Below are 17958 nucleotides of genomic sequence, written 5' to 3'. Positions count from 1 at the left end.
CCTGGGACATGCTTAACATCACCTAATAATATCACGCTACCAATATGCAACTTGATTTGCACTTCTCTCACCCCGACAACATCGCATTTGTCACCATTAGCCATAAGAACTTCCCCACCTTCTATGGACCGATAAGTAGAAAATAATCCTCTATCATAGCAAACATGGAAAGTGCATCTCAAATCAAGAATTTACGAGATACTTGATGTACCAGATATAGTGAGAATCTTAGCACCTACATTCCCATCACATGTTGCTGTAAGAATATCTCCTCTTAGCACCTACATTCCCATCACATGTTGCTGTAAGAATATCTCCTCTTTCGTAACTTTCCTCCCCTACTACTGCATCCCACGAGAGCTCGCCTTTCTTGCCTCTTCGCTTTGGATAGTCCCTCTTGAAATGGCCTTCCTTGTTGCAGCTCCAGCAAATTAGCTTTCTGCTTCTTGACTTGCTCCTCCCACGAGACCTTTTCTCGCTCGATCTACCCCTTACTACTAGGCCTTCACCGTTGCCTCAATGGTGCTCCATCACCTTCTTATGCAACTCCTTCGAGTTCAACGATGCCTTGACATCTTCCAAGGTGATGCTTGTCCTACCATGTAGCATAGTATCCACAAAACTCTCGTATGCTTCCGAAAGAGAACACGATAACAACAAAGCTTGATCCTCGTCTTCAATGTTGACGTCCATGTTTGCGAGATACATCACGATCTGATTAAAGAGGTGCATGTGATCACCTACGAAGGTCCCCGGATTCATCTTCAACTATTACAATCGTTGTTTCAAGTACAACTTGTTCGTTAGGGACTTCTACTGATATAGCAATTCCAACTTTACCCACACTTTCAATGCCGATTCCTAATTGCATACCTGTCGTAGAACTTTATTCGACAGGCTCAACTGGATGGTGCTCAGAGCCTTCGACATCACCATCTTCTTCTCCTCTGGTGACAAGGTCGCAGGTAGCTTCCTCTCTCCTTTTAGTGCTCCCTCAAGGTCATTTTGTACAAGCAAAGCCTTAATCTTAATCTTCCACAACCCGAAGTCGTTTGACCCGTCAAACTTTTCCACCTTGAACTTAGCTTCCGACATCTTTGTCCTCTCCGAGACCTTGCATTGATACTAATTTGTTGTAGAAGATGCCAAATTTGAGGAATTTAGACCGAGAAGAGAGAAGAAATAACACTATGATATAAGCGGTAAAAACCTCAAAGTGAGGAAAACATCCATGGACAAAATAGGGAGATTCCATTAGATCAATAAACCAAAGATTACACACTCACACTCGTATTTTTCAGCCCCCGTTACAAGACCCAACCCGAGAATAGCCTCACAATCCTCTCAATTCTCACCACTCTCTCACTCTATGAACCCTAGAGACTCCAAAAGAATAAACTTGGGAATTCTCAAGAAGATTACCCGTTATTTTCACATAACGTGTTGTCTTGATACAAGACCATCTTCCCTTTAAATGGATACAATACATTCTCAATATCTTAAAGATATCATAATATAATCCTAATATATTTTCCCCTTTGAAATATTTTAAAGATATTGTACCATTATCTCTAACATCCATAGAGATAAATTTTTTTTATTTAAATATCTAAGAAATTAACAAAATCCCTATAAAACATGAAATATAATTTTAGGATAATCTAAGGTCTCGCCTCTTCCTTTTTGGTCCAATTTCGTTACCACTCCGGTCTTTGGATCTTCGGATTCTTCACTGAATACGAGACATACTCAACAAAATGGTTTGGGATCAGGATACAGAATTTTATCGCGGAATTTTCTAGGTCAAACATATATGGTCTGCATTTGACTCATCTGGGGTGATTATCTGACCTTAATAAAACAACACATAAATTGTAACCAAACTCAAAATCTATGACTGCCATCGCCCTCATGTCCTCTCTATCCATTAATCAATTAATTTAAGTTAGCCTAAATTTATCAGAGTTTGGGAATGAGAGAGCAAGAAAACCCAAGTGGAAAACCTTTCTGCCGTTATTGATGGTTTCTTCCAGGCGATGCAGTAACGTAAAGGAACCAACTTGCAGCCAAAGAAGCTCAAAAGAAATTAAAACAAAATCTTAAGACATATATGCGCGGCGAATTCTTTTATGATCTCCTGCCCGAATAGAATTCCTCGAGACATCACATCGGCAAAATGATATTATGCAGTTCCATGATAATATTCTTACTATCTACATACTTTTACCTCGGAGAAACCGAACCTATATGTAGGATTTCCTTGTATATCATTTAATGAGTTTCTTCAAGCCTTCAGGTTTATGCTAAAACCAGACATTCCTGAGCTTGAAAGCTAAAGAAATGCCCCAAGAAGCAATGCTTGCTTCGATTGCCCAACAACTCATGAAATTAATTTCCGAATTAAAACTCTTTCCTCTATATAATCCCTAAGCCAACGTATAGAATTATCAGACAACAGGACTTTGATCGAAATCCTCTGAACTCTTTCTCAAGAATTACGACAGATTTCGAATTTTCGTTTTCAATGGAGAAGGGGAAGAAGAGGTTGGCCGTTCTAGTCGGGTGCAATTACCCGAACACCCAGTACGGGCTGCATGGGTGCATCAACGACCTGCTTGCCATGCGAGAGGTGCTTGTGAAACGGTTCGGGTTTGACCCGCAAAATGTGGAGCTCCTTATGGATGCTCCGGGCTCTCCGGTTCTGCCCACAGGCACAAACGTTAAGGCAGCGCTCGACAGGATGGTGGACCGGGCCGAGGCGGGAGACGTCCTGTTCTTCCACTACAGTGGACACGGGACCAGGATTCCTCGACCGAGGCACAAGCTTCCCTTATGGCAGGACGAAGCAATTGTGCCCTGTGATTTCAATCTCATTACCGGTAATAATCAATACATAGTATTTCATATAGTTCATGGATATTGTTTCGAGAAGCACGTTTAATAGACGGATTTAAAAACGTTTCATGGACGCATTTACGTATGGCAATACCTTAGCTTAAAATTTTCTTGGCAATTATTGATTTCTAGATCTTGATAGAATTACATTGTTCCCGATCATTATAAGCTTAAGAAAAATCATGAAAATTAATATTAAATATCTCTTTTTCCTTGGGATAAACCACTAAATTAAAATATTTATCCATCTGTGTGTATTTGTGTAGTTTTGTATCCACTAAATTAAAATATTTTTTTGAGTCGATACATTGAGGGGTTAATAAAAAAAAAAAAGTTCAATATAATTTTTTTATGCAGACATGGATTTCCGGCATATGGTGAACCGGCTACCGAAAGGTTCAAGCTTCACCATCCTGTCCGACTCATGCCACAGCGGCGGCCTCATCGACAAGGAGAAGGAGCAGATCGGCCCATACACCGCCCTCTGCGACGGCGGCGCGTCTCTCTCACACGCCCCCAGGACCATTCCCTTCAACTCCCTCCTCCACCACCTTTCCTCACTCACGAAGATCAACACCTCCGACATCGGGACCCACCTCCTCGAGTGCTTCGGCTCCGAGGCCAGCCTCCGCTTCCGCAGGACACTGGAGGAGCTGGACGCCCCAATCGACCTGCCAGTGAAGCCGGACGAGGGGATCCTGCTGAGCGGGTGCCAGGCGGAAGAGACATCGGCTGACATGAGCCCCTCGGCGGCTGCAGCCGGTGGAGCGGGGAAGGCGTACGGGGCATTCAGCAACGCGGTGCAGATAGTGCTGAGGGAGAACGCAGGCCGGCGGCTGAGCAACAGAGAGGTGGTTGCGGCGGCGAGAGCGGTGCTGAGGGCCCAGGGATTCGCGCAGCACCCTTGCCTCTACTGCAGCGACGAGAACGCCGATGCCCCCTTCCTCTGGCGGCCTGAGCCTGCCGAGGAGTGATGAACCTCACGAAAATTATCGAGGAGCCTACCGCTTAATCCCGATCCACACGATAAATTCTCTTATTTTCGCATGTTTTCCATTGCCCGAAATGTACTCCAAAAATCTATATGAAAATAAAATCCGGGGCCAATTTCAATATACATCCTATAATTTAAGACAGTTTCGAAATGCACCCTATGATTTAACGTGTTTTAAAATACACCATGAAAAATAGTCAAACCATCTCAATCCGTTCCAAACTGCTAATAATGCCATTAACACCGTTGATTTTCAGATGGAAAGAGGTCACATGCAATTCATATGATATAATATCACGAGCACAAAATGAACGAGAAATTAAATAGACAAGGACCGATATGTGTTTTACCCTTTTATTCATATATCTCGCATCTCTTATCTATGTTTTATTGGGTAAAGGTAAAACTTGGCCGAAGCAACCCATCCCTTTTTGCAGAGCGGGTAAAATTCTATCGCTATAACAAGAAATTCGCCAGAAAGATATATAGTACATAGAAATTCGCGGAACTTATAACTAAAGGGTGCGACATTATACTTTGAGGATGATCGTGCTGTGCACAAAAAATGACTTATAATAGATAATGGAAAAAATGACGGATTTAACTTTTAAATAATGCTCAAACATCGACTTAGTAGATTAGAGAGAGTCGTGAATCATATCAAAAATTTAAAAAAATTTATTATATATATATAATATAAAAATTATAAGTAAAGCATAAATCAATTGAAATGGATGGATGAAGTAGAACATGTAAGAAGGAGAGAGAGAAAAGGAGAAGCGGGAGCGGAGAGAGAGTGGAAGAGAGAAAAATGGAAAAAAAATGGATAGTTATTGAGATAAATTATAATGTTGTTCTCAATTATGTGGCTATTATTAATTAAATTTATTTTTAGAGGGATTTTTTGAAAAGTAAATAATAGATGAAAGTCTTGCTTTTGAATTTATAATAGTATAGATTATGCTAGCCAGTTGAATGGACTTAAATACATTAATTTATATAGAGTTAAATGCACTTTGTCCTCTAATATATGACGTGAGTTCGTGTTTGCCTCCTACTCTATAAATTTTTGCAGAGTACCTCCCAACCTTATCGGAGAATAAGCGAGGTGCTCTCTCAACCAAATTCCGACAAAATTCTAGCCAAAAGAGTTAAATTCGAAAATATGGCACCGATCCTTCATTTTCCTATCACCAAAGCTTTATTGAGCATTCTTCACACCAAACTCTCATTCACCACAATCAATTAATTTCCCCTGAACAAACAATGTAGTAAAACCCTCTGACCCCTCTTCACTTAAATGACCTCCCCTCCCTAATCTTGGTTTGCAACATTTGCTTCAACAGTAATCTCGTCAATCTCTTGACAACAAATTGAGATGGGACTTGACCTATTATTACCAAAATAAAATGATTTTTAGAGCCTCGCCACGTAGCCTAATCATGTCATTAAACATGTCAGGAGCATTTCTGTAAATTATAAAAGTTTGGGGATATCTGCGTAATATTAGTAAAACTTCAAAAGAACGGCATCGTTTTTTACACGGCAAACAGATTTAGATTCTGAGTCTAGGAATAGACAAAATCTAGATGTAACTGTACATGGTGCTGTATGACTTAAATTATGTGATTGAGTGGCTTCTAGAATCTGAACGATGACGTCGTATCCGAATCATACTACCTCAGAATCTGAGCAGTCACGATGTCGTTTCCAAATCACGACTACTAGGCAGTTACAGATCGAGAAGATAAACATTATCCAAGGTGGATTGCGTCAAAGTTTTGGATAATATTCACGTGGGGGATAAGATGACGGTTAAAAGCAATTGGATAATAAGGAGCCCACGTTCTCAAAGGATCAGAGAGGATATTTTGTAACCACCAAGGAGGAAGAAAAATCGATAAAGACAAGAAGATCCCACAAGATTTCTACACCAACAACTCATTCAATAGACAGAATCTCTGTAGATTTCACAGTTCATGCGAGCTTTATCCTTAGGAAAAATTAATTTAGATATTTCAAGCTTGTAGCAACAGGGTGATCCCCTCAACGATTCAAGTTCACCAGTCTATGGCGATAGAATCATATCCTCAACGACACAGTCACAATTCCATCTGCTTGTTGATAGAAGGTCTCGCCCTCATTCCACAGCCATTCGCTCAGAGCGTTTCAATGTGGTTGCATTCCTTCTACTTCATCTACAGGCGACCCCAGCCTGAGCTCAGAGCCTAAACTACTTGCCTTGATGGAAAGCAGAGTAAACCATCCTATGTAATTTTGGTTTGAGTTGTTTATCCCTCTTTCTTTATGTTGTAATTCCATAATTGTATACATCTCCATTTAATGAAGTATATTTCCTCCTTGATTGTCTGCTTTAATTGAGTGAATCTCTTTAGTACACATAGTCATTCTACGGAAGACATTACCAAAAGATTTAACTTGAGATTTGAAAGGAAAAGAGGTTTTCTAACTTTTCTCTCCATTACAGAGGAATTGTAAATCGCTTTTCTCCCTTCACCAAAATCCAAGAACAATTTATTGGTGACCACAATGGAAGGTAGCTCTTTAAGTTATTAAAGAAACGCCACAAAGAAAGCATTCTCGCAATCCTAATCAAGGTGAGGGTTTCATAGACCCCATGTACTTGATATTCCCCATGACAATGTGGAACAAAATCAGGGAGGTGATCATCCCATGGACTTAGTCATTGAACAACAAACTGAGGTTGTGGGTGACCAACTTCATGTCCATGAAGCAACTGAAACTATGATTGTTGATGAACCCCCTTCTCAGGTCGATGCCAACAAGTCTCTAGTTGAAGAATTAGCAGAGTTTGAGGAATAAATTAGCAGAGTTTGAGGAATTCATTAGCCGAATGAAAACTAATGGAGATACTATGACTAAATTTGTTAATGTTTTAGAAAAGTATAGGAAAGTCTTTGACACTTCCGTGCTTTGCTTCCAGCCACAGTGCGCAGGAAGAAATCCAAAACATGTTTAGACAACTTGATGAGAATATAAGAACTCAAACTGAAAAGATTACGTATGATTTGAATCAAACCTTATCTGAGCATATGGAAGAAGTAACTCGGCAAGTAGCCAATCAGGCCATTGCAGATTCTGTAAATAGAAATGCAGGACCATCTTCCTCGAAAAGGAAGGAACCTATGCTTGATCCCAAACCCTATCCACATGCTAGATCGGTTGGAAGAATTACTCAAAGTCCTATTAGTATTGAATCACACATGGTTCATTTCTCTAAACCAACTGCCCATACTATGTCATATCTTAAGGGTTATGACCAGAGTGATAGAGGACGCACATATGAAGACCCTCCTCATAGAACCTCTAGATAAAGGGGGAACTTTGATAGGGATCATTACCCTAGAATGTCCTATTCTTATAGGAATAATCCAGTTTATGAACGAAGGATTCCCAATCAGAGGACAGAACCCAGACGATATATAAACTTATAAAATTATATGGGGACAGATGTCATTCCTATTAAGGATGAACACCTTACTGTACAAATCTCTCAGTGGGTAGATGATGAGCCTTTTCCTGTAGGTTTCAAAATTCCAGATTTCACTAGATTCTCTAGTGAAGATGACATGTCCGCAGTAGAACATTTGACAGGGTTCTCCTGCCAAAGCAAGGAAAAACGTTCATCTCAATAAGGACCCTTTTTTTCCTTCTCTAGAGATTGAAGAGGTGAATGTGGTTGTTGTTATTGGTTCAAATTGTTTTACTAATGTCAATATTGATGCTTGGCAGGAGGATGACAACAAGACAATGCTCACCAATGAGCTATTTGCTGCTATGGTTTCTACAGGAATACTTCAACTCCCCATAGTGACAGGCATTGAGGTGAAAGACCGGGCAAAATTCTGCAGGTGGCACCACAGCTGACAAGTGCATCGTCTTTAGGAATGTGGTAAAAACCAAGTTAAAGACTCGGGCATTTGCTATCACTCTAGAGCAAGTAGTTGCTCTTGACTTGTTAAATGTGCTGGTGGAAGCATTGTCCACACCAACTAAGGACTTCAGGCAGAATCTGATGAAAAAGGAGTCCAATGTCCAGCTTTTGGTGGACCACATAAAAACTACCATGACCCACATGTGCAGCCCTTGTACCTGAAGACAGGTTAATGCTGTCAGCAATGGAGGTTTGAAGCTGACCCGACCCCAAAGAGGTCAGATTCTGAATGCTACAGTAGAGTCACAAGCGACGTCTACTCAGATTAAGCAAGCAGCCAAATGAAGGGTCATCACCATGGGGGAGAATTCCTGGGAGAATATTCATGCTGGTTTCACCCCTATAACTGAAGGGAAGCCAACTAGAACCACTAAACCTATGAGCAAGAAGAAGAAGAAGCTACCAGAAGTAGGCTAGTTCAGGTAAGCATTAAAGGTATGTGCCTTAAAGCCAAAGTGAGCACTAGGCGTGTTTCACAAGCCTATGGAGAGAGAAGAATGAGAGCTGAATGAAGACAACTTCAACGGCCGGACTGTAACATGGTGTATATTCTCTCAGCTGTGTTTGAAGGGGAGTGCCAAAGAGGAACTCAGGGAGACATGCAAGATGATACACCTATCAATAAGGAGCTAAACCTAGGAGGCTTCGAAGATCTCATGCAGGACTCCAAAACAGGTCAGTATGATTTATTTTATTGAGTTTCTCTAGACCCTCTGACCCAGGTGGTACGTCAAACCATCTAAGACTCTTATCCATTACTTGCAAAATTAAAAGATTTAAAATTGATAAAGTTCTCATTAATAATGGGGCTGTTGTAAATCTGATGCTTGACAAAATATTCAGGAGTCTTGGTATGAAAGACTCAAAACTTGAAGCTTGTGGATGTTATGATATGTGGGTTTACAGGTTTTGGCCTGAAAACCAAAGGCATGATCAGAATCCTAATAACTGTGGGTACTTTCACTAGACCTACTACACTCTTTGTGATAGATATCATGTCTAATTACAAAATTTATTGGGATGAGAACGGCTCCATCTTGTATCCGTTTTATAGAGAGGTACGTATCATTATAATGATTAAATTAAATGTTATTTTTTTATCATAATTTCAGATGTTTAGACTTAAGGCTGTACAAGTACATTAGAAGGTTTAGGATGGTTTGGATTTGGACCTCAAAATAATTAAAAGGATAATAGGTACATAAAAAGAAAATTCATAAATAGAAGTTGTTGGTAAGAAACTCCCTCAGCCATTCTGAATTATAAAAGGCCGCATTCATACGATGTAAACCTTACAAAAAGACACTTTGGTTTAATTGTTCTAGAGGTAAATGAATTTATGTTTTTTTTTTCCTTCTATAATTTATTATTCACGGGAGATTCATAATAAAATATAACTGCACAAATTATATCAAAATGCTTGTGAAAAGGATACTTGTTATTGTATTAGTATTTTATTTTTATTTTTATTTTTTGTTTAAAAAGGAGGCTGTAATGAATGATAATGAAAAAAGTGGAAATAAAATGATACGAAATGTCTTATTACATGAATCTAATTAGAAATTCTTGATTCTCAAAAAAAAAATGTGTAACGAGGGAAAACTATATAATATCCTGTACGTGGTATAAGATATTATCCGATGTTTTAGTTAAGAAAACGATGATGCCTTGTTGGATAACAATAACAAACTCCTTAATAAGGAAAAGACAAATCGGAAATGATTCACGAATTTGTGATTGTGATTGTGATTGTAGAAGAAGACAAAAATATATGGGGCCCACCAGTTTGACTTTTGAAATATGAAATGAATGGAAGGTATAGATAATTAATTATAATGGGATTGTATTTTAATAATATATGGGGCCCACCAATTTGACTTTTGAAATGTGTGTTTTGTTGTGTAGTGTTTTGAGTTAAAATTAAAGTTAAAATCTTAAATCACGACTTTGAAAACAAACGGAGCGGATATATCTTGCACGGCTCAATCGAAGAAATGAAATGACAAAGGCGAGAAGGGCAAAACCGTAAAAACAAAAAAGATCTTAATTTTGATTTAACTAAATGTTTATTTATCTATCAGCCTCCGAATATCGATCCTTGATTTAAGCCCCCTCACCCGAATATATAACGGAACAGCTTATTTCTGTCCGAAGAAATAAATAGAAAATCCAAAAAAAATAACAAATAATAATAAGATAATAATAAAAGTACGGAAAATTACCGTATAATTTGTTCTTCCTTCCTTCTGGAACAATCTCCGTCGTCTCCTCCGTTCTTCTGAAAGGAAATCTCTCGACGGAGCGGAAGAGGGTAAGCTTTGCAGGTGAAGATGGCGGATCAGCTCACCGATGACCAGATCTCCGAGTTCAAGGAGGCCTTCAGCTTGTTCGACAAGGACGGCGATGGTTCGTCTTCGTCTCCTTTTTCCTCTCCTCTCTCTCTCTCTGTTCATTCACGTCCGGCGGTGAATACGCTGCCATATCTTATGTGTGTGCGTTGTTTGTATGCGGGACTGCGAGCTCCTGCTTTGCGGTAGATCTGCTTCCGGTTTGGTCACTTGACTTTGCGGATTCGCGTTGACGTTTAGCGTCTGCCGACTGCCGAGTCGTCGTTGGAGCTTAGATGTAGGCAGCGTCTGATTTAGGTCATCCTTTGATTTCTGTTGCTGTCCGGCTTAGTTCTGCGCATTTGCTCCTCTACAGCGTCAAATTGGTCTTGTTTGAAAGGGCTCTGTATTATGAGCATGGTCGAAAATATGCAGAAATTTCTTGTTGTCATCATGTGCTATTGTCTTGTCGGAGCTGAATCTCTGCCGTATTTCCTTCACTGCCTCCATCTTTGAGTTAGATTTCATGGTTTTCCCTAATTTGAAGCCTTTAGGTCCATTTGATTTGCGATAGAATTAGAAGCTTGCAATAATTGGATGTTTAGTTCGCGGTAGAGCCTGGTTAGATGCAGCGGGGCAATATTTGTGTCAATTACGTGACTCTGATAAAATTCAAAGCTACCAAGAGGAGGACTGATTTGGCAATTGGCATCGAAATCGAAATCAAAGTTCATGCTATAATAATAGGTGGAAATAATTGCAATAGATGTTCTTTTCTGGTATAAGAAATTATTTTCTTTAGAATGTGCCGATGTTGATCGGATTTGAGATATTGTGATGTTAATATCTAATGTTGATATGGCTTGTGATGATCATAAAGAATCTAAGCGTTATTCAATGTGATGCTATAAGAAAATTTGCATTGTCCAGGGATTATGTCGGCTGTTACCTGTAGATCTTGGTTTTCATTTTATTGTTGAATTCGTGGGCATAGGTATCATCTCTGTAGGACTAGGAGTGGATAAACGGGTACGAGCTTACTTGCTTTTTCTATTGCTTGTGAATGCTGCAGGTTGCATCACCACCAAGGAGCTTGGGACCGTGATGAGGTCACTGGGGCAGAACCCGACCGAGGCGGAACTCCAAGACATGATCAATGAGGTCGATGCTGATGGTAACGGGACCATCGACTTCCCCGAGTTCCTCAACCTGATGGCAAGGAAGATGAAGGACACTGACTCCGAGGAGGAACTGAAGGAGGCTTTTAGAGTCTTCGACAAGGACCAGAATGGGTTCATCTCCGCCGCCGAGCTCCGCCACGTGATGACCAACCTTGGCGAGAAGCTGACAGATGAGGAAGTTGATGAGATGATCCGCGAGGCCGATGTGGACGGCGATGGCCAAATAAACTACGAAGAGTTCGTGAAGGTGATGATGGCCAAGTGATGATCGGGTTCCACCCACATTAGAACCAAAATAATATTGCCTGGATTCTGTTGTGATGAGATTCTTGCGTGACGTTTCGGAGTTATATATATTATATGCCTTAAAAGGATGTAATGTAATGTAATGTAATGATCTATTTCGTTGGTCTGTCATGGAACATTTGTTGTACCTCCAACTGATAGTGTGTACCTGGTTGCTTTTAGCTGTTGCTCCTAATTACCTTTTATCGTACACCGAAATGGAGTTGGAGAACTCTCGAACAGTGGCATGATGGTTCATATGATATCGTATTAGTTCGAACTCAGTGCCATATTTGACAGTCCGAGTATATAAGAATAGCATTCGCAACATCTTAACAAGCAGCAATCGCCTCTTCAGCCCTCGATATGTTCTTCCGTATCAAAGCTAAACGCTTGATAGCTTCACTTTCTTCCTGTCTCCATTGGCATCGACATAGACTATACGTCCTGTCTCGACCCATTTCATCTCTTGTGCTTCCATTCTGTCCCGACTTGTAATGCGACCTCTAAAGATGATCTCCACGAATTCAAATGGGAAAAAGATAAAAAATAAAAATAAATAAAAAACCCCCTTGTGGTTTGGGGTCGGAACAAATCGTACCATGTTCTTTTATTTGGGACAATTAACCCCCATGTGGTTTGTTCCGTTAGATATTGAGGGTTACGGCGTTAATTTTTTTTTGTATTTTCAGTCCTTAATTTTTAACCTTTTAATCATTTTGATTCTAAATCTTTTTTTTATCATTCCTATTCTCAACTTTTCATTTTGTTTCATTTTAATCCTATAAGGAAAATCTAAAGGGAAATAGGGGTCGGGGCCGCTAATAGGCTACCCCGACCCCTCCACCGAGGTCGCCGGTACTCACAGAGGATACCGGTAACCTCGGTGGAGAGGTCGGGGTCGCTGATTGGTGGCTTTAACCCTGAATCGATCGAGGACTCCGAGTCGGAGGTCCCCGGTCGATTCGGGGTTGGGGCTGCCAATCGGCGACCCCGGCCCCTCCACCAAGGTCGTCGGTGTCCTCCGTGGGTATGGCGACCTCGGTGGAGGGGTCGGGGTCGCCGATTGGCAGCCCCAACCCTGAATCGACATGGGACTTCTGACTCGGAATCCTCGGTCTATTCGAGGTTTGGTTGCCAATCGGCGACCCCGACCTCTCCACAGAGGTCGCCAGCGTCCTCCGTGGGTACCGACGACCTCGGTCAATTCGGGGTTGGGGCCGCCAATCAGCGACTCTGACCCCTCCACTGAGGTCGCCGGCGTCCTCTGTTGGTATCGGCGACGTCGGTGGAGAAGCCTGGGTCTCCGATTGGCGGCTCTGATCCCTCTTTCCCTTTCTATTTTTTTTATAAGATTAAAATGAAATAAGATGGAAAATTGAGGATATGAATGATAAAAGAAAAAAATTTAGAACCAAAATGATTAAAAGGTTAAAGATTAAGGACTGAAAATAAAAAAAAATTAACGCCGTAACCCCTATGTCTAACGGAGCAAACTACAGTAGATTAATTATCACAAACAAAAGAATATGATGCGATTTGTTCTGACCCCAAATCACAATGAAGATTTTTATCTTTTTCCCAATTCAAATTAACAACAGTCACTCCTCGACACATGGGATCCGATTCCGATACTCTCCATCGCGAAGACAATATAATCTCATCGGGATGGTGTTTAGTCCGAATATACTGAGAACGGTAAACGAGCACGTGGAGCAACTGCCTACCAAACGAAGAGAGGGATGACGTGAGAACCAAGTCCTAGAAAGGGGTTAGTTGGCGCCATAAATCATGTGGGTAGGTTTGACGGTCTGCTTCTGTTCTCTATAGAAGAAGCCATTGAAGTCTTAACCTCCTCAGCTCTGATCTTTCCATCTCTCTCTGAAACCCTAAGAATGGAGATGGAGAATTCAATGGACGAGAAAAAGAAGAAGAAGATGAAGATACTCTGCCTCCATGGGTTCAGAACCAGTGGGAGCTTCTTCAAGAAGCAGATCGGCAGATGGGATCCTTCCATTTTCGCTGCCTTCGATCTCGTAATCCAAAACCTCTAATCCATCTGTTCAACTTCACGATCATCAACTTATAATTAATGAAATCAGCAAATTAAGAAAAGAATCAAAAGAAGATGAATCTGTGCAATCTTTGCTCTCAGGATTTTCCAGATGGGATATTCCCTGCTGGAGGCAAATCAGACATAGAAGGGCTCTTCCCTCCCCCTTATTTTGAGTGGTTCCAATTCAACAAGGTCAGTAATAAAACCGAAAGTATTCTCCGTATGATTTGACGGTGACTCGAATTTCGATCTTTTCTTTTTTAAATGAATCCATTGATGTGAATCTTTTCGTTATGTTATCAGGGCTTCACGGAATACACTAACTTGGAAGAATGCATTACTTATCTGTGTGATTACATCATGACCAACGGTCCTTTCGATGGCCTGCTCGGATTTTCCCAGGTACGCATACAAAGTCGGACTGAAAACGAAAGTTTTCTCGATAAATTTTTAATTTATACCAATGTACATTGAGATACTTCACCGATGCTGATTATTAGGGAGAGAATCGAGGGATATGATATGGAGAAAATCAATTAGGGATATCAAAGAATATTTGATATTTATGATATTGTATAATCTTTGATATATTTGCACAATTGTTGCATTCCATCTACTATAAATAATAATATATTCACACCATTTGGTGTATGTGACATTCTAGCAAATTCTCTATATTATTTATGGTATCAGAGCGGGACGATCTTGCTACTGCTGATTAAAGCTTCCGCTAAATACGTTCTCCGGCGCGTCCGGGCGCGCCCGGCAACCTCAATTTTGCACTTGTCAACCCAATTTCTCTACCTTTCTTCCACAATTCTACCTGGGAAAGCTTCATTTTCCTCGCCTACTTAGATTGTCTGAAATAAATCTCTCATCCCTACAGATTGTCTCCGTCTCCTGCTTACCGACAAGAATACTTCAAATTCTTTTGTCCTACTGCAGCGATAGTCAGCATTGGATTTGAGTCACACAATTTTGAGTTTTTCCTTCCTCTCTCTCTCTAGACTTGTCTGCGGAATCTCTCTCGTTTCTTCCGCCCCAAATCTCGACAGTTATCTTTTCTGCAACCACTGGTCGTGCTCGACCTTCCTTAAATTTTTGGTTGTCCCGAACCCCAGTCACGGCCTCGTCTTCTCAAGTCTCTCTTTTGCCAATGCTCATACCTTTTCTCTTTGTTGGCCTTTCCCTCTAAACCTTTCACGCCCAATCTCCTTTAAAACTGGGCTATTGCATTTTTTTTCCCCTTTCAGCCTATTCTACTTGTGGTCACGGGCTTTTACACTGCCAAGGACGCTATTGCATTTTTTTTCCCCTTTCAGCCTATTCTACTTGTGGTCACGGGCTTTTACACTGCCAAGGACGTGAAAGCCAGCTTTTCCAAACCATTTCTAATTCACTTCATCAGGCGGCGACCAATCAACTCAATGGTCCTCTTACGGAGGGTCTATTCACACTGCATTTGCTAAAATCAGTTTCAAGCTCAACGTGCGGCCTCCCCGTTGTGCTTGCGGGGAGTATTAGGGAGAGAATCGAGGGATATGATATGGAGAAAATCAATTAGGGATATCAAAGAATATTTGATATTTATGATATTGTGTAATCTTTGATATATTTGCACAATTGTTGCATTTCATCTACTATAAATGAGAATACATTCACACCATTTGGTGTGTGTGACATTCTAGCAAATTCTCTATATTATTTACTGATAAAATATTTCTTGTTTTGTCTAATAATAGGGCGCAACGCTCTCAGCTCTTTTGCTTGGTTACCAGGCGCAGGCAAGTCCCTAGTACTCCAAATATTGTTTATTTTATATATTATATTGAGCAGGTTAATTTATTTAACTAATTATTCGAGTAAACAGGGTAAAGTGTTGAAAGATCATCCGCCTCTGAAATTCTTCGTATCAATCTCGGGATCGAAGTTCAGAGACCCGAGCATTTGTGACGTAGCGTACAAGGACCCGATCAAGTTAAAGTCGGTCCACTTTGTCGGGGCCAAGGATTGGCTAAAGCTGCGGTCTGAGGAATTAGCCTCCGCATTTCATAATCCCCTCATAATAAGGCATCCTCAAGGCCATGTCGTACCAAGATTAGGTGAGTATTTCTCGTCTCAGATCTTTTAGTTTGAAGTTTTAATTTTAAACATCAACTGCTGATACCGAACTATTTTGTTGTCTTCAATGTAACACCAGACGAGGAGGCTACCCGGCAGCTGAGCGACTGGACGAAGGGAATAATTGTCGAGCATGGCAACGGTCCAGTTACCAGTAAGGCTGCAGAAACCTAAAATGGACGAGATGGCATAAAGGAAGAGAGTCTCGCGGTCGGAAACCAATTAGATCAGAATGGCGGGCTGAAAGTGGAGATTGAAAAGAGAGATGTTGAGATTATGGAGCCTGCCAAAGCCTGAAGACTAGTTAGGCTGTTTAATTATCCTTTATTTTCCGAATTCGGGTGACTATAAGTTTATAACTTTCAAGCTAAAGCCAACTTGTTTCTTCGTGTAACCGTTATATATAAAACATAATAAAGTCACGCAGATCGCGAAGATGTAGGAGCGAATTAATTTTATGAAAACATTTAATTTAGGACCGGAATGGCTACAAACATATTGGAGAGCAAATGTTGACGTTCTCACACAGTTTCAGTGACTGTGGAGGACGACGATGTTGAATTGTTTATCACCTAGGATTATCCTTTTTTTTCTTTTTTTGGATAAGTGATGATGTTATTAAAGACCAAAAAGTTCACGATCACATTTACCCAAGACAAAGCTCAAATTGAACAAAACAGCATCAATAAAATACAATTGGACAGAATCAAGCAGAACAGAGCTAAAGGGACATCTTGGAATTTTAAGATGCAGAATGGGAATAACGGATACTCGACCCCTCACATCGGAGCATATCGTAGCCACGACTCCATCTGGATCACAGGAGGTCCCTTGGAAAATTCTTTTGAGTTTCTTTCTCTCCGAATTCTTGCACTTTGGGTGGAATCCGAGATCACCTCTCATGGAAGCTGCATTCAACATTTGAGAGAGTATTTCCGTTACCAAGATAAAAAAGATAGGGGGAAAGATGGTCCCCTTGACGAATACCTTTGCCTCCTTTAAAATAACCCGTTAGAGAACCGTTGACAGAGATAGAGAACCAGGATTATTCATTTTTCATTTTTAAGGTTCCTCTCGTTTCACTCTTTTCATTTCCTTCTCGATTTGTTTTCAGTTTCGGCTTATTAATTATTTTCGCCATTTTTTCCCGAATATATTGGTCCTAAATCGATGTTTTTCTCGCGTTTTCTCCTCCACCAGCATCGAGGATTATCCCCATTATGCAGAATAAATTTTGTATAGTTTTGATAGATCATGCTCCTACTTGAACACATTAAGAGTGCGTTTGGATTTAAAGTTAAGTTGAGTTTTGGTTTTAATTGGTTTGTAATGATTGTATTGTTGAATTATAAGAAAAATATGAAAAAGTAATAAATAATTGAGAGAAAGTAATGATTAAGTAATGATTGTGTTGTTGAATTGTGAAAAAGTAACGACTAGTTGAGAGAATTTAATATTAAAAATTAAATTGAATGGTTAAAAAAAATTTTAAAAATGAAAAAAAAGTAATGATTGTGATGTTGAATTGAAAATAAGTGAAATTGAGTTGAGTTGAGTTGAAAATTTTTTAAAAAACAAACACACCCTAATTCTTTATATATATATGTTTTAAAATTTTTGAAATTCTCACGCTATTGTCTATGGGGCTCGTGGTTGATTGTGGTTTTATAATGGGTTGTGAAAACCTTAGATAGTATTAGTACCCAATAAATAGAGGATGAGTTATCAGAACAAATAAAACACAATTATTTGGAAAATGAATGTAACATATATCTAAGTATATATTGTTCAAATCTTAAAATTCAATCTTAGTCATCGGAATAATCTAATTTAATTTCCATAGTCAAAGAGAGTGTAGCACATAGGGGCACGTTTTCGCCATGATAACTAAGAGATTCCAAATTTCATACTCGTTGTAAGACTATCCATACCTCTTTATTAGTTATTAAAGATTTCAATTTCATTGTATCAAATCCATGGACCTTCATTATAACCGAAAATAGGTAAAACAAAAGTCGTATACGTTCGTGTGAAATAATTGTATCGTAGAATTTTTTTTAAGTGCGTAGACAAGAATTGCATTCCCAAAGTTGAATCTAATCACTCTTCAACTTTTGCTTTCT

General features: G+C 39.9%; 2 protein-coding genes across 2 annotated transcripts; both read left to right on the top strand.

The window, feature by feature from the left end:
• The first annotated feature begins 2454 nt into the window (after positions 1 to 2454).
• Positions 2455 to 4029, top strand: LOC116202549 (metacaspase-9). Its single transcript, XM_031534133.1, has 2 exons — positions 2455 to 2879; positions 3253 to 4029. The coding sequence occupies exons 1-2, from the start codon at positions 2525 to 2527 to the stop codon at positions 3867 to 3869; spliced, it is 972 nt and encodes a 323-aa protein (XP_031389993.1). The 5' UTR covers positions 2455 to 2524; the 3' UTR covers positions 3870 to 4029.
• Positions 4030 to 9999: 5970 nt separating this feature from the next.
• On the top strand, positions 10000 to 16313 carry LOC116204343. The gene is made up of 9 exons (XM_031536429.1): positions 10000 to 10271; positions 11265 to 11635; positions 11842 to 11911; positions 13411 to 13694; positions 13814 to 13906; positions 14018 to 14116; positions 15457 to 15498; positions 15585 to 15816; positions 15915 to 16313. The coding sequence occupies exons 1-9, from the start codon at positions 10196 to 10198 to the stop codon at positions 16007 to 16009; spliced, it is 1362 nt and encodes a 453-aa protein (XP_031392289.1). The 5' UTR covers positions 10000 to 10195; the 3' UTR covers positions 16010 to 16313.
• Positions 16314 to 17958: the final 1645 nt, after the last annotated feature.

This window comes from Punica granatum, chromosome 4 (genome assembly GCF_007655135.1).
Source record: "Punica granatum isolate Tunisia-2019 chromosome 4, ASM765513v2, whole genome shotgun sequence".
Lineage (NCBI taxonomy): Eukaryota > Viridiplantae > Streptophyta > Magnoliopsida > Myrtales > Lythraceae > Punica > Punica granatum.
Note: the sequence above shows the minus strand (reverse complement) of the source record. Positions and strands in the feature narration are given on the sequence as shown.